The 24,040-nt window shown below is 37.7% G+C and overlaps 2 protein-coding genes across 2 annotated transcripts in view; one reads left to right on the top strand and one right to left on the bottom strand.

Moving 5' to 3' along the window:
* Nucleotides 1–1,800: 1,800 nt before the first annotated feature.
* LOC124163406 lies at nucleotides 1,801–6,476 on the bottom strand. The gene is made up of 2 exons (XM_046540291.1): nucleotides 5,814–6,476; nucleotides 1,801–2,785 (listed from the first exon to the last, which is right to left on the bottom strand). The coding sequence occupies exons 1-2, from the start codon at nucleotides 6,270–6,272 to the stop codon at nucleotides 2,456–2,458; spliced, it is 789 nt and encodes a 262-aa protein (XP_046396247.1). The 5' UTR covers nucleotides 6,273–6,476; the 3' UTR covers nucleotides 1,801–2,455.
* A 69-nt stretch (nucleotides 6,477–6,545) lies between these two features.
* The window catches only part of LOC124163408 (E3 ubiquitin-protein ligase MIB2), a 74,780-nt gene continuing 57,285 nt past the window's right edge, over nucleotides 6,546–24,040 (top strand). Inside the window, exons 1-6 of the mRNA XM_046540293.1 lie at nucleotides 6,546–6,666; nucleotides 10,411–10,704; nucleotides 17,166–17,337; nucleotides 18,545–18,660; nucleotides 19,467–19,655; nucleotides 21,164–21,378. Coding sequence (XP_046396249.1) covers nucleotides 10,479–10,704; nucleotides 17,166–17,337; nucleotides 18,545–18,660; nucleotides 19,467–19,655; nucleotides 21,164–21,378 — 918 coding nt within the window. The 5' untranslated portion in view covers nucleotides 6,546–6,666; nucleotides 10,411–10,478. The remainder of the gene's footprint in view (nucleotides 6,667–10,410; nucleotides 10,705–17,165; nucleotides 17,338–18,544; nucleotides 18,661–19,466; nucleotides 19,656–21,163; nucleotides 21,379–24,040) is intronic.

A 24,040-nucleotide genomic window follows, 5' to 3' on the forward strand; every position in this document is an offset into this window, starting at 1 on the left:
ATTTTGATCTGGTGGCGTGATACTGATGGCAAACACAAAATTTCAATGCAAATGATGATGAATGTATTGTCTGTATTTATCATTATCAGTTTCAGCTTCTTTCACTATTACCACAGTTTATAGGTACTACGATGCATATTCCAATGAAAGAACTCCGTTATAAAGTAAGTCCACAAACGTACAAAGGCTACAGGTCATTACAGACACCAAGTTAACAAGCACATATGGTAATCAAAAGAACAGTATCGTCTAAATTCGTCATTTAGACTCCAAATATTTTATGAAAATCAAGAGAAAAAATTAACCTTGTTCGAGGTACTTTAATTAACAGAGAAATGTATCATACTTTGAACATATCCTACCTTATTTTACTTATAGTACAACTCATGAAAATAAACTCAGTGCACTGTACATTAAAATTCAGTCTTGTATTTTTATTCTGTTCTGATTACATATATCCTTTGGTCAAACAAAAGGTGAGTTTGTGCTAAATGCTTCCTTGAAACTTCTGCACGGATAAGTGGCCAATGGAGAATAAAATTGTTAGAGGGAACACATCAAGTTAACCACCAAAAGAAGTTGCACATATTTTCAAACTAGTTAAGAAACAACATAAGCAATGTCTTGGTAGAATCATTATTTCCATAAAAAATGGGTATTTTCAAAATGTACTGCAACCTGAACATGCTGTCTTGAACACACTGATTCTCGCCACACAAAACCTAAGTGGACTAGATGTTAAGCCTTCATAGACAAATTCATTGAATTACTGGCAGTTTCAATATAGAAGATTCATAACCTATTACAGGAACATAAAAACTAATGATATTCATGCACTGAAGTTTCTGTCTATCCAATAAATCATTACAAAATAAAAATTTCTTCTTCCTGTATTTTTTAACAAGCGAAATCAAATTATGACAATTTTTCTCAGCAACACATTAATGATCGATATATCTCATATATATCTTTGCAACGTTTTTACCAGTGATTACTAGTTCACATAGTGAACAATTCCCCTCCAAAACATCAAAACCGATCCTTTAGCTGGTTTTTCATTAAACCCAATCTTATGAATGTGAATTGCATATACAGTACACTCCCGATTGTCCAGGCTAATGATGGGGAGAGACGGCACGAATAATCGGAAAACACAGATAACCCAAACTTTCACTTAAATGTCATGCAATGTTCAAAATTTACCTAAAACAAACAATATATTATTATTTATGCAGTAATTCTGTTATTTTAGAGTACTTCCCGGACTCAATGAGAGCTTTCTTTGCCAGTTCGCGATCTTTTAAGCGGCGATAACAAGGTTGTACTCATATTATTAATGCTCCATGTAAGGGCTGGTTTCGAAAACCATACATCGGAGGCTGTGTGATCACGGATACAGAAAAGTGGTTGGCACGATTGCTTCAAAACCACTGCTCGACGTCGCAAACTACACTGTCGGGCAGCACGCCACGTAGTCGCGTCTCCCACAATTTGCCCGGGTTGCAACCGCTGCGGGACGTGTATCCGGGATCGCACAGCACGCACTGCGAGTCTCGGAAAACAGGAACATGGTGCTCCCGTGAATGCAGCTAGCGTGTGATTGCTTCCGCTTTATGAAGGGGAATCTAATAAAAATTATAAGCCCAGTGCATCCTAGCATTAATGTAGAAATTCCAATGATTGTGCATCCGATTTTATTTTTTTATAAAGACTGCGGAAAAATTGAGCGAGAGTGAAACTCATGCACGGATAATCCGCAACCCGGATAAACCGCAGCCGGATAATCGGGAGTCTGCTGTACTACAAGAAATGATGGTCGCATCTCATAGTCCAGGGGACTATGTTAGCCGTGTGGATAGAGCATTAGGTTGATGAACAAAGGATTCTGAGTTCAAATCTCACACCTTAAGACACCCCAGGCATTAAAAACCCTTGAGGTGCAAGATGGACACCATTGCTGGCCCCCTATTGTCTGAGAGAAATCCCATAGGCCTGCGGCTTATGAGCTTCACCCACACCCTTTCAAATCAACATTTGCACTGAAGCACTGGATATTAAACAAACTTTGAAAAACTTAAAGATACCATCATGAATATAAGATATTTCAATTAAGCGATACCTGGTGATCACATGAGGGGCTGAATCCAAGCTATTATTTCAGGGATCAAAATACTACCGATGCAAAACACTCTTCAATAATTTGTTTCCCACTTTAATATATACTGCAAAGAACAAGAGCTTGACTTATCTCTTGTGGTTAAGGAACTTCAATGACAGGAAAAGAAGGATTTCTTACACCTGCCAATACAATTACAACACAACTCGGAGGAGAGTCAGATGCTTGGGGAAGACAATACCTGAGGCTTGGATCATTTGGAGCTCATATTCTAGTCCCACAGTTAACGGATTTAGGCCATGGTAAACTCATTCCCCGTGCATTTATCTCCAAATTGACTCACGGCTCCTGACTAGTAGGAGCTGATCGAAATTTCAAAACAAGCTCATACATGATAACAGCAACTAGTCGACCCAAAATGGGCCTGTGGTACATCTGGTGCATTTCAAACCCTTTGCTCATCAAGAGCCTGCGTGCAGCATCGTGGCACTCGGAGGTCACTGCTTCCGTACGCGTGTAGCCACAGGAACGGCAAAACGACAGGGCAACCTCAGTGAGTGCCGTACCAATGCCGTGGCCTCGATACAAGGGGGCCACAGATAAGCGCCTGAGACGAGCGCAATCGTCTGGATGTGTTCGGCTCTTTGCAATTGCTACAGTTCCTACCACCTACAAAAATAATAATGGTTGATTAGTAACACATGGAAAAGAGTAAGAAAACTTGGTTTGACCCCACACAGAAATTAAAAACTGACACGTCCCCAAAATTTATTATCTTGGCAATCGCATAAGTAAATTGCTGAAATATGAGTTGGTAAATTTTGTACAAAGAAATTCGATAAATATTAACGTAAGCGCAAATTGGAGTGTTGCCCCAATGTTCAACTACACTAATTGTAAGTACACACATCCACAAGCAAGACTAACATCTTATGACACACATAAAGCAGTTCTGACAGTGAGTAAATTATTCTTGGGTCTAACTAGCCCTGAAGATGATAAGTGAGTCTTCCATCAAAAATACAGCCGAGATGGAGGGCCTGAACTAGTTAAAGGCCCAAGAGCAATTCCTCTGTGAATAATCCATGCAAAAGAAGTTTCTTCAGTCCTGAAATTGACAATACAGTTGAGGACCTCTAATCAGGAATCCCGAAACCCGGAAACCCCGAAATCCAGAACATTTGAAAATTCGTCTGCATAGTGTTTTGACTTGCCACCTCGTGGCACCACTCTCCAAGCCTTGTTCTGGGATGAGTAGGAATTTAGCACATACTATGGACATTAGGGTGGGCCGAAAAAAGGTTTTTTTTTCCTGATCAAATTTTCCCTATGCGGGAAAGTTGCGATATGATATAAGGATCTCGCACACAAAATTTTTTTCAAATCGAAGAATATTGCGATTGTTTCCATGATATTGAATGATTCGTGTAACAATTTTCCTACATCCAACAACTGGAATAGAGGATCTATGCCAAATGTCTTCAATGGCATAAGCCACTGTCTCCGCGATTCCCGGGACAGAAATAATGTAATTTTAACTTTCTTCTTCAATGTACCGAGAGTACAAAAACATTTTCATCATCTCTTCATAAGTGGGCAAATCATTACCCCTGAACTTTTCGGGTGCAACAAATATAACGCACTCCACTCCACACCTGGTACGCTTTTTCTCTATTTTCTCCATTGTGTCAATCCTCCCGTAATCGTTTGGAAGGTTGGTTGGAGGGACACGAGTGGAACTCGATGGTAGCCTCTTCCTCGTGGTGAGTGAGTTCTAGGTAGTTTCTTCACAAAACTAGCAAAGAGTTACTTAGTGAAATGCTTGGTGTTCAGGTTCTGTTCTTTCTCAGCCTTGGCTGAATTTCTTGCTGAAAATAGCTCCACAGTTACGCTATTCGTCATTATGATTGATGTTAATTTAAAATAATTTACCTTATTTTTACTTTTTGTGGGATTATTTACTACCATATGATGACTTATTTGCTAAAAAATTAAATTCAATCGAAATAAATATTATTTTACCTACAATTTAGCCCCCAACATGGAATTTTATAAACGTAGGCAAAATTGAGTTGTGTTGTGCGGGTGGTCTATACTATAATTTTGTTGTTAATTCATAGGCATTGTTTGAACCATAGATTTTGTCAAATAAACTTCAAATTTCATTTTCATAAACTATAAACATGTATCTACTCTTAGATATTATCCATTATCCCATATTTTCATAAAATTCGTCTTCATAGCCGTTTAATTCTGAAATCAGCCTGATTTTTCGCAAAATTTTAAACTTTAGAGCTCGGGCGGCAGTGGTTAATATCATTCGATTTGAAAAAAATTTTGTGTGTGAGATCCTTATATCATTTCGCAACTTTCCTGCATAGGGCAAATTTGATCAGGAAAAAAAACCTTTTTTCGGCCCACCCTCATGGACATACCCCAAGAACCTTGTCAGGGACACACAAGGATATCAAATATCAAGTACAAGAGCCTGAGCACATGTATAAATTAATTAATTTACTAAATATACTATGAAGACCAGAAATCCAGAAGCCCTTCGGTCCCAAGCTTTCTGGATTTGAGGTCCTCAACTGTACTTGATTCAGCTGCCATGAGAAGGAAATAAATGAGGCTCATGCACCCCACCATGGAGATTTTAGATGTTGAAGAGCAAGCATATTTTTTTTCATGAGTCAACAACTGTTTTCACTTGCGATGAGAAAAATTCATTACCCTCAGCCCATCAGTCTCCGTAAAGCATCAGCAAAAATATTAAAGGGCATGTGATATTTTTTATACTGCAAGGTACTTAATATGTAAAAAAACTTGAGTAACAACAATTTTTAAGTAGATTTCCCAAATCAAAAGTCCCTCTCCAGCAAAAAAAATTCCAAAGGAGTTCCTTCATGACAATTAAGTCAACAACCAAAACAGTGGCACAGATAGCATGAACTAGTTTAAAATTCATAATGGTTTTATTCGTAAGAATTGACAGGATAATACATTAAAATTTGCTTAGAGTTATGCAATGATGAAAGCAAATCTGAAAATATATAACATAAGAGGCATTTATTGGAAATAAATAATCAATACAGTGAGATACTAAGTGAGACTAAACAGACAATTAAAGCAGGCACACAAAATGTTTTCATTTATTCCCACAGTTTCGAGGACTTTTAACGCTAAACGAGTGAGAGAAGTACTACAGAAGCTTCTCCTCTCACGGCAAAACAGAACATGCGATCAGACAACTACAACTGCAGACTCCACTCAAATCTAGTTTCAATTTTGATGGATCGTTACTAGGGCACACTAAGACTAGTATATCTACACTGCTTTCATATTTAAGCAATAATTTTAGGAGCGTGCACACATCAAGTTGGATTGTTAAGAGTTAATAGTTTTACCTATGGTAGTCAACTTCATGTGAAAAGAAGAGGCGTTGTCGTAACCAGTCACTTTCCATGTCATGGAAATGATAATTAGAAATATAATTCGACAACATAACAAAGCTATTGGTATCAAGTAGGACGACACATTATACAAATCATCATTATTTAATTCACCCCACATTACCCACTATGAGTAGTGTACATGAATTTCAAGGTTTGAGGAACAAAAAACGTTATACAAATAGAATAAGCAGCATCATTTTCATACGAATATACTTTAATACGCCAAACTCGATGGCGATACATACCAATTTTTTTGAAGAGTTGACATTTATATTTCTGGTAAGAAACTCCTTTTCAGTGACAGTCTCGAACCTTAAATTCTTCTTGAGGCCACCAAGCAAAAGTGGAGGGTCATACACCTCAGCCACCCAAAATCCAGTATGTTTGGAGGACATGTACATTCTTGCAATATTATTCATTTCCTGCGTCAGTTCTATGGCCTTCATTGTATGTCCAAGCCAAATAAATATGTACATTAAAAACAGAAACACTGGTATCGCCGCCAGACAATAACTTAGAGGTACGCCGAGAAAAATAAACATGACCGCAGCACATATGACTATTCCCTGAAATGTTATTTCTTGAGTCAAACCAGTCATGAAAGACGCATTCACAGTGGACATGGTAGCTTCACGTACCAGCTCCTTACAATAAACATCATCTCCTGGCTGGAAGTCCCTAATTACAACAATCGTATTGGACATTATTGTAACACAGTAAAGTTTCGTTTTACTTCAAACCTATTCCGAGAAACATGAAAATGAGTTCCCATAAATACGTGGCATATAGAGAAATTAACAAGGCAGAGGGATTACAATTGTAATAGTCACTTAATCCAATCACTAATCCACAGCTGCATTAGATGTGAATCACAGTATACGAAAACCGACGTAAACAACCACCTGCTCTTGCAGATGACAACAAACGCGCGCTGATGGGCGGTCGAAATTTTGTTTCGAAACGTAACAGCAGGGTGCGTTACTTCAGCGCACAATCGTGGATTTTCGGGAGAGACTGGTAGCAGTTGTTACTGTCAAACTTCACGTTCTTTTGAGTTTTTGTTGTTGCTGTTGATTCCTTACGATTTCGAAGTTCAAGGTAAGTTTGAGACGATATCGAAATTTATTATTTTGACTCTTTAGCTTCACCGTCGTCCCAGAGATTGGTGAAATCGTCATTTTGTTACTTAACCTTCATCGTTGTTACACAAGTTTGTTTTAAGTTTATGTTGATTTATTCATTGCTTTCGTGAAATTTAATTATGCACGAAGAATATCTGACGTCAATACTCATGAAATATTTTCTAATCGACTTGCTATGTTGTCAAACGCTGGTATTGGTGGGACCTTTTGAACGTTTCTAAGTTCACCGACAAACGAATGAAAATGTTGTGTTTATTCATTGATTGTTAAGTTTTGTGCGATTAACCTGTAAAAATATATATATGATGCTTCTATTCAAACCTTAAGCAGGCTGTTCGTTGTGTTTAAGGCCCAAGTTCTCAGTCCTTAAAGAGTATCGGACTGCCACGAAGAGTTCGTAGACTTATTAGATCTTTCGAAAGTCACCTCAGGCTACATCGACAGCTTGTATGAATATTCTCGTTCCGTTGTCGTTTTCCTTGTGACTGCACCGTCTTACAAAAACAAGTGTTGCAAAGTTATACATTTTAGTCCAATAGTAAAGTTGCCAAGCACAGCTTACTGATCAGGACAATATTTTTACTCTTTGCATTGCGTCTGAATAGCATCTTTCAATACATTAAAATCGGTTGATATGTATTTTCTGTGATGTGAAACTACTGTTATTTATCATTACCGCATCTGCGTGTTTGCGTCCTCGAATGATTCTTACTGAATACTTAGTTTGAGTGTCGGGGCCCCTGTACTGTTGTCTTCCCGTTTATCTGCAACCTCATCTGTGTTTACAATCCTCTCAAACGCCATTCTCCCGGATTCTTTTTCTCCACTACTGTTACCCGGCCCCCTACAGATTTGCCCCGGTTCTTATCGCGAATCCGCCCCTAATAGCCATATAACTCGGCGAAAGGGGTCGTCTGGGTAGAAGACCCCCAAATCTCTCTCCCCCTTCGATTTCACCTACCCCTCTGCGGCAAGCACCGTTTACCCATTTTTTCGCACGAGAGGGGCTCTGGTTCCGTGTCCCCCAGAATCCATTCACTGTGCCTGAACTGTTGCTCATGCCTTTGTTTCTTCCCACTTACTGTTGAAGGGTCCATGTATACATAGTATCACTTAATGCATCCGAGCTGCAGGTTTTTCTGCTTTAGGCAAATGGAAAACTTCCCCCACCGCCTGATTAAATGTTTTAGTTCCCCCCAATTCTTAAGGGTTTCTATTTTGTATGAATTGTTCCCAGTAAGTATTAGCATCATGAGGAAGGTTGTATAGCCATTGGTTCGATGTATTTTAACTCTGGATTGCCAAAGAAGACGTTTTTACTATTTCCTCAGCCTTAATTATATTGCTGCAATTCAGCACTCTGATGTGGTTCTTCAAAGTTGTTTCTTACACTCCTACCAGTATTAATGAATGACTTTTAAAGACATATATAGGATTTCCAAGTCCTGAAATAGTCATTCCATTCTCATGGATAGGCTCCACTTACGTAAAATTATCAACATTTTAAGATTTTGCACTGCCAATATTTAACTCCTCTTCCTGTACAGAGAAATCAAATCCTGATTATCTGGCACAAGGGCCATCACATTATAACTAACCTATCTCTCTGTTTAAAAAATTCCCCCTCGGTAAGCAAGCCATAGAAGTAACATCAAGTAACTGGTCAGGTATTATATTTGTTATAAATTTCTCCTGTCTCGCTTAATGTATGGTATTTTTTAATATCTATGTGTTTGTGATAGCAGTTTTTTTAGGAAAATTTCAGTAGTATTACTTTTATTTTTTGTGCTGTTCTTATATATTAGTGATTGACTGATTACGCACTTGAGTCATTTACAAATCTGACTTAAAGACATTCTCTGGATTAAATTAAGAAAGAAGAACTTTGTACTTTCACATTAATATACATTAATGAGTACATTCTCTGGAGTCTAACTAATCTGTAACCTGCCGACTGCCAGTATTTTCTTCCTGCACAATTTTTTTATTTAGTGCAAATTATAACCTAGCTGCAGAAGAGAATCATAGCAATTTTCAACCTCCTTTTAACTTTACTAGTGGGTAATGTAGTGTGTCCTACTGGTAAAAGACATTTGATGTAGTTTTCAGGTTTGGATCCTTGCCTTCAGGGGATTCACAATGGGAATGCACTCATCAACTTGGTTAAAGTAATTAAGTGAAAGGCATTGCAGGAAGACTTAGCAATCGAATGAGTCTGAGTAACAGGAGTGTGGAGGTGGTTTCAGAGTCATTGATAAAGATAATACTGATGGGCCAGATGATTGAATGAGACCAGTGTTCAGCTATGATTAAGAAATTCTTTTTTATTGGTAAAGCTCAGCTTTTCTTTAAGTCCAATATTTTCAATAGGACAAAGATTTGGTCATTAGCTCAAAATCTGGCTGTTCTGAGAGTCAAGGCTAAGGCAGCTACTGAATAGGCTGCAGAAATAACCACAAACAATGGCCAGATTTATGAAATAATGGCAATTAGGATTAGTTTGGTGTTTTGTAATCACATGTGTGATTTTTCACAGTCTCAGATTTTCAAGCAGTGATGATTATTACTGGCAGTAGTTTTCTTTTGGTCAACAGTCCACGAGGTTTTCCTTGAAGATGATTTTAATGTTGATAACTGTCCTCAATAACATTCTGATAACCTCCACATAACACATTCTTTGGGGAGAGCATATTAAATCGATGGAAAATTTTTTATTGCTGCTTGCAATACCATTTAGTGCCCAGCAAACTTCATATTGCCTAACAATCAATGAACAGTTTAGTAATACCATTTATAAATCAAGAGTGGCTGTACTGATGGCAATAATGTTTGATTTATTATAAGGAAAATAAATTCAATAAAATTTTTAAAATAAGTATTACAATGGAGGAAAATTTTGACAGGAACGGGGCAAGTTTACGCAACCTATGCTTGACTGATGCTCAAAATTTGTGAGAATAACCCCTCCATTCCAATAATAACCAATCATTTGAAACAAAAATCTTCGGACATGGAGTCTTGCTTCCTGCCACTTGTGTTACTGAAACACCTGCGTTGTTGTGGAACTGAAACACCGATGTTCGAATTGGTTTGAGAGTAAAATTCTTTTTTCTTTTCGCTTTTTCTGGCTGGTGCTTTGAAACTACTTCTCTCTATACTACGCCTCTCTAAGGATGTTGTTATTCACCTTGCAGTGCTCTGATTGGGTAACTTCAATCGCAAATAGCTCGGAAATGGTGCAATGAAGCAAAAAAATTTTTAGGTAATTTGTTGTATAGGTTTATGTACTCTATAACGTTTATGGTAGTGTGTCACTGAATTTCTGACCACCCTGCATGTCGTGGAGCGTGGTATAAGCTGATTCCATGCATATCATACGGAAATTGATTTTTCCATTGTTTCTATTATCTTTGTTATTTTATTCCATTCAATTCCTAAATTTTAATTTTAAGGGCAAATGGCAACTAAAAGCAATGTTTCTGACGAATGAATATCCCACGTGTTAGTGTGAATACAATTCGATGAAATCAGAATCGGGATTCGATTTGAAAGAATCACAATTTTAAAAATGGAATAGACTCATCCCTACTAAAAACCTTAAAATAAAAAGGCAGGTCCTTCTTTTGTGATATTCTGCATTCCTCCCCGAAAAAAAACTTTAGTCAGGATTCTACTGTAATTTGTTTATTTCTCTTTGCAGAGAGGGCATTGTGGTGGGTCTCGCTTTGTGGATGAGCCAGCCGTGAGGGGTGTGGAGGGGAGGGGGTGATGTTAGACGTGGGCGTGCGGGTAGTGCGTGGCCCGCACTGGAAGTGGGGGAACCAAGATGGCGGCGAGGGACACGTCGGCACCGTCGTGGAGCTTGGCAGGGCCGGCAGCCAGACGTCTCCGGATAAGACGGTAGTTGTGCTCTGGGACTCTGGTACCAGGACCAACTATCGCGTTGGCTACCAGGGATCGTTTGACCTTCGGGTGGTAGACAATGCTCCGGCTGGTAAGGCCCTATCAACTCCCTGAGCTTTTCATACCATCTAAGTTCTTCATGATGAAAATTCTTGGCTAATTAGGTATTCTGTATTGTTGTTACACAGCATCTCTGTATGCGTACTTCTGTCTTTCATGTGGTATTATGTGTTCCATGAATTATTTTCTTGCAAATTGATACAATTAATCAATGTATGGCGGTTCAGTAGTTGAATTAATAGAATTCCTCAAGGCCCTTCACTTTAACAGACATGTCAAAGAATTGGGTGTAGAGAGTGGGATTGCGTGGAGAAGGCAAAATAAAATCAAAGTACGACAACAAGATTACAATCAAAACAAACAAAAAACTCAAACTTGCAATAACTCTCGCTCACCTACCAAAATTGCCCTAAAGGCCGCCATACACGGCGAATGATTTCATTCTCCTGATCATTCACCGTATATAACAGAACAGCTCGCGAATGAACCTTCATGCTCATGATCATTCAGTGAAAATTAGAACCTGTTCTATTTTGCTCGCATGATCCTGTGAATGATCACGTGATCATTCAGCATGATCATTCGCATGATCATTCACCGTGTGTAGCAGGCTTTGATAAATTTCCATGTGGGCCTCAAGCACACACATTCAGATTCGTGAGGATTTCCCCCATACTGATTACCATATTTTTATCAATTAAAAAATGTATGAAGGCTTCTGCAATGAGTCGTGGATGCTCTCATGTTCACCAGATTTCCACTGTGCTGTTGTATGCCTGATGCCTGACAGTCTCCCTTGCAAACCCTGCAGTATCTGAAGGTCTGAAGTGGAGTTCGATGCAACTTCCTCTTAGTTTGCATCAAACTCCACTTCTGACTTCAAGATATTGGCATGATTGCGTGTGAAAATTTGGACATCATATTATTTTTTGAGAATTATATCAACAATCCCGAGGATTCAAGTGGGCGAAGCGAATGAGCAACAGAACTAGCTCCAGCTGTTTATGCTGAAAAATGAAATCACTCTTTGCTATCTCACTTGTTTTAATCGACCATTGGCAAAAACCTCAACCGTGAACATAAACGAGACCCTTAATCACGCACATATATAGTGCTAATTAGATAAAAGATGGCACCACTTGTACCATCATGCACGGTAAAAAATTGGCATAGACCACTAAAACTCAAAGTTACGTATCATTTCAAAGAAATCTCAACTCAGATATGCACGAACTTGGTGAAAACCTGAAAACTCTGAGGGAAATAGAATAATACCAACGATGCAATATGAAAAGAACACACATACTCGCCTTTCAGTTTTTTTCTGTGGAACAAATTTCCTGGTGTATTTGTAGCATGCACATACCCAGCAGATTTTTTGTGGATTTCTATCATGCTAGTGGCCTCACTCAAACCACTGAAAATATGTTTAATATATCAAAGGAAAGTTGCACAATCGGAAAGTGAACTTGAGTAAGGCTTTAACTTTCTTTTTTTTAAATTTTGGTTATCAACTCTGATTACATGGAGTTGTATCTTTACACTCACCTATAAGAGCACTGGAAATGCAATGAATTCCTTGAGGAAAAATCAATTGCTTCGATTTGGACCTGGTGAGGATTTATTGATAGGGGCTTTTCAACGTATAAAATGGTATCCGGCTCGATTTTGTGGAAGTTCTTTATATCCATGATAAAAAGAAGGACACAATGGTAATTTCCACACTTTTAATGTCACAACTCAGCAACCGACCATGGTTTCAACACTTAAGTGTCATTTTCAAGGTTGCACAACCTTGGTTTTTCAACCTTGAAAATGACACTTACGTGTTGAAACCATGGTCGGTTGCTGAGTTGTGACATTAAAAGTGTGGAAATTACCATTGTGTTCTTCTTTTTATCATGGGGCTTTTCAAATTAGTGGAAACCCTATTAGAAACCTTTTTATATACATAATTTCAAATTTTCAAATCATCTCAATAGGCATTTAAGTTTGTAAATGGAAATTTTCAATGCAATTTCATACTAAGAAAGAGTAGAGATTCTAAATGCATACAATTCTTAATATGTACCTGTAAAATTATTTTTTTGTAATGTTAGAGATCTTTACAATCTTTACGTACATATATGAGGGCTCGTGATAAATTTGGGCATAAGCACTGTGTAATTGCATTTTAGGCTAGGCATTCTATCATTAGCAGTAGTGATGGGTCATAAAGAACCGTACTGCCAAAATGAACTGTTCACTGAAATGAACCAATTCGAAAATGAACAGTTCTTTAAAACTCCCTGTTCACTGTTCATGTCTGCTTTGAACGTGTGAGGCGTATATGGTCCTACAGGCATGCTCACCAAGAGGTATTTTCAACTGCAGATTACTCCTGCAAGTGCATTGTGGTTACAACAGATGGCGGTTACAATGCAGACCACCCAAGACTGCCTAAGTGCATCATAGACAACCAAGCCCCTCCCCTTTCTTCTCTACCATTCCCCTTCATCCACAAAAACAGTTTCACCGCTGAACATTTCTAATGCCCCAATATTTGGATTGGGTATCCAATTTTCTGAAGCTGTTTGTTTCCCTAGGGCGTTTATTTCTCGGAGGCCATTAGTTTCCTCGGGGTGTTCATTTTTTTGGAGGCTGTTAGTTTCCTCTGGCCGTTCATTTTTGATCATGCATTCATTTTGATTTCGTGTTCATTCAATTCATACAAAATACAAACCCTTAAGAATTGGGGGGAACTAAAACATTTAATCAGGCGGTGGGGGAAGTTTTCCATTTGCCTCTAGCAGAAAAACCTGCAGCTCGGATGCATTAAGTGATACTATGCATACATGGACCCTTCAACAGTTAGTGGGAAGAAACAAAAGGCATGAGCAACAGTTCAGGCACAGTGAATGGATTCTGGGGGCACGGAACCAGAGGCTCAGGTTCGCGGTCATTTTTACAGGTCACTTATCTGTCCATAATTTTTGCTATGGTTCTAAGTTAATTTTAACATTAGGTTAAAACTTTTTTAGGGCAGCATCGGTAGCGTAATCTGAACTGGCCTACAGTTAAGTGTTTTAATTTTAATTATACAGCGTACTCCCGATTATCTGGGCTAATGATGGAGAGAGGCGGCACAAATAATCGGAAAACACAAAAAATCCAAACTTTCGCTTAAATTTCATGTAATTTTCATAATTCATGAAAATCAAGCAATTTTCTACTATTCTTGGACTTGGTCTATTATTGCAGGTTGCTCTCCGGAATCATACATATGTATCTTTTACTGACCGAAATCATTTTAGCGGCGATAATGTGATTGTACTCATATTCTTACTGCTCATTGAAATGCCTGGTTTCCAAAAACCCTACACCCATGTCTGTACGATCACGGATTCAGCAAATTGGTTTGCGCAAATGCTTCAAAACCGCTGAACGATGTCTGAAACTACAATGTCAGGTACCACATTGCGGAGTCGCGTCTCGCGCAAGTTGCCCAGTATGCAACTGCTGCGGGACGCAGTTCCATGATCACTGAACGCAATCGCTCACCGTGATTTTTATATAACATGAACACTGAGCTTCCATGAAGGGCATGCAATCACCTCATCGCGCAGCAGCAGTTATAGGAAACCAGGACTTTTTTTCAATTTGTCTACGCAGGCGAGTGTCCGGCTATGAATCATGCTATCTCTACTCCCACTTCCCCAGCTGCCTACACTTCTGCTATTCCCTTCCTCTCCAGTTTGACCTTGACTAGTCGCGGCATTAATATGTTCAAGTGCGATGAAATCTCCGGTCCCTTCAGTCCATATTCAACTGATTTCATGGCCATAGCAATAATTGTGCATTTGCGATATGAAATATATAGAATCATAGATTGTAGGCAAAATTTATCTTCATTTGCGATTGGTTAACCATTGAAGAATATTCTAAATTCATTCAAATGTTTTTTTCCTGCCTCTGATCGTTGTCTGCATGCAAGAGCAGACGTCCAAGTAATCTTGAAACATTCCTTGTCAAAAAGTGAATAGAAAAAATTCAAAAAATTAGAGGATTCTAATGGAAATAATAAGCCTGGTCAGGGTTCCCACTCAACCGTGAAAACCTTAAAACCGTGAAGAAGCCGTGAATTTCATCTACCGTGAAAAAACCTGGAAATAGCCGTGAAATTTGTCATGAAACCTTAGAAATCTCTCAAACCTATTTGTAGAGCTACGATTGGTGGATTAAAAGAAAAATCCATCTTTCGATCATGTTTCAAAGTGGAGTCACGTGCAGATACAGTCCACACATTCATCTACACCCGTGTATTCAAAGCGCAATTATTAATTGGTCCGTGCGTGTCATGACAGCACATTGACCTTAAGCCTGCGATTGGAAGACTCTGTCAAAAAAATCAGGCACTTCTTCACTTCCCTGCCACCCTACTCTCTTCATTTTCCCACTTACACCCTTTTAGCCGGACATGAATTTTGCTAACGATAGGTGACGTCATGAGAGATAGCACTTCCATTGCTGCGTTTGCATTCAAGGCATCAGTTGCGTTTGTTACATTTTTAGTTAGCGTGCGGCCGATGATTGTTACGTGATCAATATTTCTGCCTAAAATGCCTTATCTATTCACCGTGAATTTGATGACATTTAGACCGTGAAAACCTGGAAAAAACCGTGAATTTTGTGATGTAGTTGGAGTGGGAACCCTGATTAATATTGCATGCCGATCGCTGCTAACGTATGAGGTTACTCTACACTCATTTCTAAGAAACCTAATCGGCATCAACGCTTTAGTCTTCGAGTGATGAAAAGCTAATTTTTACTTTTTAGCTCATATTATACTTTATTTGGATAAAGTGTTTTGTAAAAATATTTATATTCTATTTTTTATTTTAATTTGAAGAAGTGTCATTGGAAATTTAATGCAGGACTTTAGGTGACATATTTTCATTTCCTTTGTACCCCTGTGTTCATGACCCATATGTTTAGTTAGACCGTTGAATTAATTTTCTTTTGCCGCTATGCTCTTTCTGGTCGGGAGAGCGTGCTGAATTCTGGTAGCTTCCCCAGACGGTGAATTTCAATGTAAAAGCTTTTGATGCTCCGTGGTGTTTCGCATCTCGCGCCTGAAAGATCTTAAGTATGTCCTCCGCCCGCCAGAGGACGTCGCCATCGGAGCGCATTAGTGAAACTCGATGCGTCACCCGAGACCCTCGTTACTAGGGCATCTAGGGCATACGAGTTGACGTAAACACAAGAGCCAAGAGTCGTGCGCCAGCGAGCTGGTGTAGCCTTGCATTAAAATGCAAATATCCTGTTGCTTTTGCATCTGATTAATTTTTTTATAAAGATCGTGGAAAACGTGGAACGGGTGAACAAACATTAATGGACAAGCCGCAACACGAATAAACCACAGCCAGATAATCGGGAGTCTGCTGTACATTTTTTAGTTACAAAATACTTCCAAAATTCTATTACCAATTCAGAATACAAATTGTCAAAGTATGGATAATATTTATACAGTAAAACCTCTATGTAGTGAACCTCTTCACATCGTAAACCTCCACACTTCATACCACCCCTACGGTCCCGTCTGATTTACATGTAAATTTATACGAAAATCTCATTGTAGTGAACCTCTTTATCTCATAAAACCTCTACTTATCATACCGAGGAGATACCCCCAAGACGGCCTAACTACCTCCGCAAATCGTACCGAGGCAACAAGAGACCATTAATGCAGCCGTGATTACATACATGGAATGATATTTTCAGCAATAAATGTTTCACGCTTATTTTTCTTATATTCCTTATTTTGTTTTAATTTTCACGTTAATCATGTTGTGGCCATTTTGTTCCATATGAGAGTATACCTAACAGTAAATAAGAAAAAAGGTATCCAACTATCCCAATCATTTTAAGTGACTGTTGAATTGAGAAAGATCACATCATTTTCTCTTGAATCATGGTAAAAATTATGCAATAGCGTTCACTTTCTGTAATTATTAAATAATAAATACATGTTCACTAATGCATGCATGTTTGTTTAAACACATAAATATAATGGTTTAAAAGACAATAGTGCCTTCATTTCCAAAGGATATGAAAAAATGGTACCTATCACTAAAACCTCTCTATAGTGAACATACATCAAATTGCCCAAATTTTGGTCCCTTCCATTACGATGTAAAGAGGTTTTACTGTATCTAGTAGTTACATGTGTTTTTGGTCCCGCCCATCCCTGTGTTCCACAAGCATTAACAGAAGCTGGTACTGAGTCATCAAATGTGTATCGATCTTAATGGTGATAATTTGGAAAAAATTAGAGCTTATAATGGCACTTGCCCTTTAAATTTTAATTGGAAGGTGTTCCAATTCTAAAATATTTTGTACTTTCTTTTTGGGCGTTCCTTGTACTTTTTATTAGAAAGTGTATTATCCATCATCTGAATAATGCAGTGAAGTGAAGGTATTAAAATATTTTTGTGCATCTGCTTTCATTCACAGGAGTGAAGCATCCAAATATTATTTGTGATGCGTGCCGAAAGTGTGGCATTGCCGGAATGCGCTGGAAGTGTATCCAATGTGAAGATTATGATCTTTGTACAGCATGCTATATGAGTGACATGCATGACCTCACCCATGTGTTCCAGAGATTTGAGACGGCCAACTCCCTGGGGTATGCTTTTACACGTATTTGCTTGGCCTTCATTTTCATCATAGTGAAAATTCCCTCCTGGCCTAAGGGCTCATAAATCTGTTATTGGAAGTAGCTTGATGAAACAGTTGTGTTCTGTGGGTGAGTTGGTTTCAAATTACCAAAGGCTGCCTTGAATTAGTCTTTCCCGGGCTTCATAGTGTTATCGGATTTAAATTTCATTGAATATGTTTTAGGAATAATTACTAGGTTTATTTCTAAACTCCTGAACTCTATATCTTTTATCCTGTTACATATCAGCGGTGAACAACTAACTACTCACTCAACAATAAAGTACAAAGATACCATACATAGATACTAAACATAAATATTAAACATAAACTTATGACTGTCGCCACAACAACTATAGCAGTTAAAGAATGCTTTCCAATTGCGTATCTGCACTGATCTTTTTTCAACTGTTTAGCTCAGAGCGTGTTCCAATCGCAGGTGTGACGTCATCTGCGCTAAACAGATGGGAACACATCCTGCACCATTGTTTGTCTGCGCTAGTGTGTTTCAATCTGTTGCGATGTGAGCTCATCTGCGCAAGGTGATTGGAAAGCACCCAAAATATTGGCTGTTACCTAGATTTATATATTTCAACATATGTTTCATAACTTCTTCTGTGTGATGAGATAGATTCCACCTGGATTTCACGAAAATGGATAGTGGGTATCTAGAGAAATTGAATAATTACATTCAATCTATTGAGAATGGACTGGTGAAGTTTGTGACATGACAGATTGCTCGTCCTATACTTATTTTTCCAAATATAACCCACCTCTCTCAAAATATTAAGTGAAAGTGAAGTCATTTTACTGTCTCACCAGCGGAGTTCTTAGTATTATAGTTAACTGAAACTATATCATAAAACATGAAATTAATTATTGCAGTCCTCATATGCGGCTGTGTGATAATATTGAACCGGAATTTAACTTTCAAATTATGAAACTTATGCAGGGTGGTTGTATGTCCGGTTGTATTCTTTGGTTTCAGTTGTTGATGTAGTGTTTTTTTATCTTAAATTAATTTTTGATTGTATGGCTGTTGTTAAGTGAGAAAGAAGTGTTAGAACCATCATATTTTGTATCTCCATTTTTGGGGAAGCTGCCTTTAAAGGTACCAAATTAGTGTGTGCATGTACATATCTGATGCAGATAAATAATCTAAGAAATCAATTTTGCAGTGAGAATCAAGTTCCGAGGATGGGTTGCTTCAAAATGCAACTGAAGGGGATATTCGTTGGAGCAAAGGTGATGCGAGGCTTAGATTGGGACTGGGGTAACCAAGATGGTGGAGAAGGTGGGTGCCTCTCATTATTAGCTATTCTATGACTTTCATTTCTGTTTGAGGTGGATGGAATGGTAATTGCTAGTCTCTGTAAACCTATAGAATAACTGTTTCTCTAACATACTGGGTTCATGGGCATGGAAAATTGCGAGTTTGATTAAATAAAACTAATCTTCCAACAGAGGAATCCCGTGATGAAATATATATTACATGTTTGTCTTCCTTAAAACATGATTTGGCATAATTGTAATCTGTGACTTTTGCAAAAAATTTTTGTAAAGATAATGTTTTTGATCAGTGAGCTAGGATGATTTTTTTAGGGAAGCTTCATGATTTTGTGTTGTACATTGAATCTTACTTGGAATGAAATATGTTTTCATAATTGAATTTGCGGTAATTTATCTCTCCTTTTCCTTTAGACTATATGTTAATATGATATTTCGTAACTATGAAATATAGTATGTGGCATGTAACTTTTTACCAGCTTTTGACGGTTCTGGTCAATGTCCAATATGATGACAATGATACAAACTGTATCAAACCAGCTGTAATCAAGCCTTTTTATGTGGAAAATTGCCAGTCTTTTGTATTAATAAGTATTGATAGTTTGTCTTTAAATTGGTGAAATCTAAAGAGTACCAATTTTTGTTGAAATCAAAGTTGGTGGTGGTAAGGTCTGATTTAACTGACATGGAGTAAAAAATAGGCATAAACCCCAGTCTCCCACTTTTCAATCAGGGTATAGATTTGTTGTTACCATATTATGGTAGTTTAACATTTTGATAGCTCTGTAAATATCTCTATATTTTTATTTCCAGGGAAAACGGGTCGTGTGATTGACATTCGTGGGTGGGACAATGAATCTGGAAGGTCAGTGGCAAATGTGACGTGGACGGGGACTGGATCGACCAATGTGTACCGAGTGGGTCACAAGGGTAAAGTTGACCTCAAGTATGTCCAGCCTGGATTAGGTGGATTCTACTACAGGGACCACCTGCCCGTCCTAGGTGAGTCTCTCCTATTCACCTCTGTGCATTCTCTTCCATTTTGTGACACTGCCTTAGGGTGATTTAATTGCTTTCAACATTAAGTCTGAATCATGCGACACTTGATATTGGAAAAATCAGAAGATTCTGGTGACTTCAAGATTTCCAGTACCATGCTTAGAATTTTCAAAACCTACCTGAATTACATGATACTCGGACTTGCGTGAGGTTTGTTGTTATGTTACCATGAGAAGCTTTGTATTTACAGAGCAGAAAATTGAGAAGTTAAAATAAAAATGGGCTTTTAAGTCCTGTGAAACTTCACTTCATTTCCTTGCTATAAACTGTTTACTATTGTCATGCAAACACTAGGAAGAAAAACTTAATTTATTGACGGCTTTGGTGTAACCTTAGTTGAACAACCTTCAGTTGTATGACTCTCTCAGTTGTAAGGCAAAAGTCTGTTTGCCTTGTGTAAATACGTGATTTAATTGGGATGTCACTGAATAGTATGACCTTCAGTAGTTTGACTTTCCCAGTTGTGCTGTGCAAACAGTCTAACCATGCTAATCTATTTACACGTAAATCAATCTTAGTTGAATGACGCTGCTAATCAGCTGACAGAAATATGTACCTTAGAGTAGGTCTATGGTGAACTCTCATATGTTGTTTCAAGTCAACAGTCTTCAATCATGGATTATTTGAGCTTTTGTCAAGGAAGGTAGTCAGATAGGTAGGATAAATACTTTTGATCGATGCTCATTGCTTATTAAGTAAATGCTATTACTCTACAAATTGCTAGGCAAACTCCACACATACTGACTTATTATGAAAATTTTGACTTCCAATGTCATTGATGACAACTGTGAAGAATGGTAGTGGTGGTAGTTGCATTTTTTTCAAAGAGATGTCTTGTGAAATGTGCACTGTTTTTTTGGGGAAAGTGGTAGTGTATCTATAATTATTATAGTTGATAGTATAGTAACAATTGGATTATTCCATGTGTTATTTGTCTCTGTCAATTTTAATAGGCATCAAAATTTTCGAGAATCGTATTTTGAGCATCATTAACTTTTTAAATTATGCTGCTGAGCTTCAAATCTTTTATCATTTCATTTAAATTTGTATTTTAATGGCAAATATGAAATATTGTAAATATGTATTTAAATCGCTTGGAGTACTAACCAACTCAACACTGGGGCAAAGGCTACGAGATGTCTGCCTGGACCCATGAGCCTTTGCAAGCCAGCATCCTTTTGGTCATACGTTAAATACCCAAGTACAGATATGTATATGACATTCAGTTTATAGTCTGTATTTAATGCTTTGCTATCACCCTGCTGTTGGTGGCCCTGAATTTCTGGAAGAAAAGATAGGTAATTGCATTGGCATCTAATGAACCCCTTTGAATAAAATCTGATTGACTAATTAAACTGTGCAAATACCTATGTGGGAGGAGTTTGCTTTCCTTGATCTTTAAATCTCGATTTTTTAATGTCTTTTATATGTTTGTATGTGTTTCAATGAAGGCCAAGACGTGGAGCAGCAGTTGGTGAATGCCAGCATCCAAAGCCCAGGGGGTTTGTGCAGCGGCGGGGGGGCCAGCGGCACCCCTGGTGTGGGTGGGTCGCCCTCACATCACCCTACGTTCAGTGTTGGCGACAAGGTCAACGTGCTGCTGAGCGTGGAGAAGCTGAAGCAGTTGCAATGGGGACATGGAGGGTGGAACCCACGCATGGCTGAGGTTTGTCTATATTTAGGCAATTGGCAAGGAATATCATGAGAATATTTTATTTCATAAATAATTTTATTTCAGTTTATAATAATAGTAATAATTTATTCAGTCTAAAGATCTTTCAACCAAAGATAGGTTAGATTTGATTAGATTTTTTTTATTTGCCCAGAAGAAACATTACAAAAGATTTACTAATGCAAGTACATATATAAGGCATGTCATGAAAAAAATATATCCAAGTACAATCTTATGAAAAAATGTGTGTAAGTACAATGTAATGAACAGATGAAAGATAGTCATTTACTGAGTAAAAACACTTTTCGAGAAGATAATATTTAGCTAGATTTTTAAACTTGTCTTTTTTCATTTTTTGTAATGGGCGGCAAATGATTATACAATTCATATTATGGTTAATGGCGTCAGAAAGCAGCACATGCAGTGAAAAAATTCATGATTTTCACAAAGAAACAATTAGGAAATAAGCCATCTTGTTTGTCAGGAGGATGTGTAAACTGTGTTCACACGATCTCTACAAAGTAGCCAAAATGCCATGGGAATCTGCTGATAGACTTAATAAAATTGCTGGAGGGTTCAAAGTAACCTAATGCACAACACACATTCTATAGAGAGTTAACCCTTTCGCTACTTATTATTAAAATAAGACATTGTAATATTTCCACTGAGTATTATTATTACACAACTCATTTTGTCGTTACAAACAACATTATCAAGTGTGATGTTGTAATAATGACAATAATATTGTTTGTAACGATGAAGCGCGTTGTGTAATAATAAAACTCAGTGGAAATATTGCAATGTCTTATTTTAATAATATAAAGAACTTCCACCATATCGTGCCCAACATCATACAAGCCTTATCGCTACTAACGACGAAAATACGTGGCAGGATATCTCTTGACTTGGGAGAGGAAAGCTGAAATTTTCTGTTCTGTCATCTGAGATTTTCCTATGCCGGCGGGCGAATGCCGAAAATATACGTTTCCTTGCTCTCCTCCTTTTATGACATTCGTGGGTTTGCAAAGTCTTGGTTTCGGGACCCAACACAGTTGAACACAGGCAGTACCACTGAAATCCGGGAGCATGTACCCGAACCCCTCGTCTTATTTTACCCCTCTTTGTGGCAAGGGAATTCGCTGTCGCAATCGAAATCGCTGGAAATCAAGGGAAATCGCTGTCACAATTGTTCATTCAGTTAGTTTGAAAAATATATATTCTCTCAAAAAATATAACCGTAGAATTTGATTCTTTGTCTTTTGAGCACCGTTTACTATTTTGAAACCTAATTCTACCATAAATATTAACATGTATCTCGATTTCAGTATAAAAATCAACCTGGAAATTCTTAATCCATTAAATCCATTAATACTGACGGTAGAGCTTCGTTCAAAATTTGGAATTTCTCAGAATAAAACGAGGAATTTAATTGGAAGTCTGCAATATACGTGCAAGCAACAATTACCCATATAGCTAGTTCATATAAACAAGACATGAGTTTACAGCGAACCAATGCTGCTGGTAGGGTTATAAACCACGAAAGGAGGGAGCCCAACTACCCTCGGGGTCCGAGAGAATGCGAAGTCCCCACTAGGAAGGATTGAAAAAGGTTGGTGTGTTAACAGACAATAGAATAAATCTAAAAGAAGACAATTATTGTCAAAATAGTAATATTTCATTTGAAATTACAGACAGTAAAAGTAATTTCTCTCTTTTTGTAAGCTGGATATATGGATATGCGAAGGATAAAATATATAAAATAGGTGAATTCAGTCAATGCTGCATGTATATTATTGCTTAAATTATCCCCGGTTAATAATATCCCAAATTTAGGGCAATCGGTGGGCCACTGAAAGCATGGCTCTGAGTCTGCATAAAATATTTTTCCGTTAAAATAACACTGATTTCAGTACAAAACAACATCGCTTTTGTAAAAATATATCACCACTTCTGGCAATAAAATAACCCCACCTTTTGCATGTCCCTACTCATTACACATGGTCCTAATCAACTTTTTTTTTATTAAAAGTATACTCTTCACTCTTGAGGAAATTACTGAAAGTACGACACCATATGAAATCAGGGAATAAAAAGTACCATAATGAAGGCGGAGGCTTTCATGGGTTGAAGAATGTCTCTCTCTTCTTAAATTGGTCATTTTATAGTTCGGGAATTGTGACCACCTCTTTATTTCCCATGTAAATCCGAAAATACATGATTTTTATGTAGTATAGACTTTATATGGGCATTAAAAAAATACGCTGGAGCAAACGAATGCTGCATTGCCAAGTCTTGCGCGCAAAACTTTGCTTCCCGGTAACCGGCACTGTTCTGGGGTGGCCCCGTTTGGCAACATGACATTAATAGAAGATGTTAACATTCACAAATATCAATATTTTTATAGATTATGGATCATAGAGAAATTGCAAATAAATAAAGAAGTGTTTTTATCAATTTTATTTTTTCTTTCGGGGTAAACTTGAGGACTAGATAATGTTTAAACATTTTCGTTATTTCACAACAAAATATGCATTTTAAAAATATACAAAAGCCATTTTATTAGTCTAAATTAATGTTTGCAACTTATTATGGAAGATGAATGTGGTAAACGTTGTAGTTTTCCCTAGGTTGAGTTACAAAGTTCATGAAGTTGACA

Source organism: Ischnura elegans, chromosome 8, assembly GCF_921293095.1.
Source record: "Ischnura elegans chromosome 8, ioIscEleg1.1, whole genome shotgun sequence".
Lineage (NCBI taxonomy): Eukaryota > Metazoa > Arthropoda > Insecta > Odonata > Coenagrionidae > Ischnura > Ischnura elegans.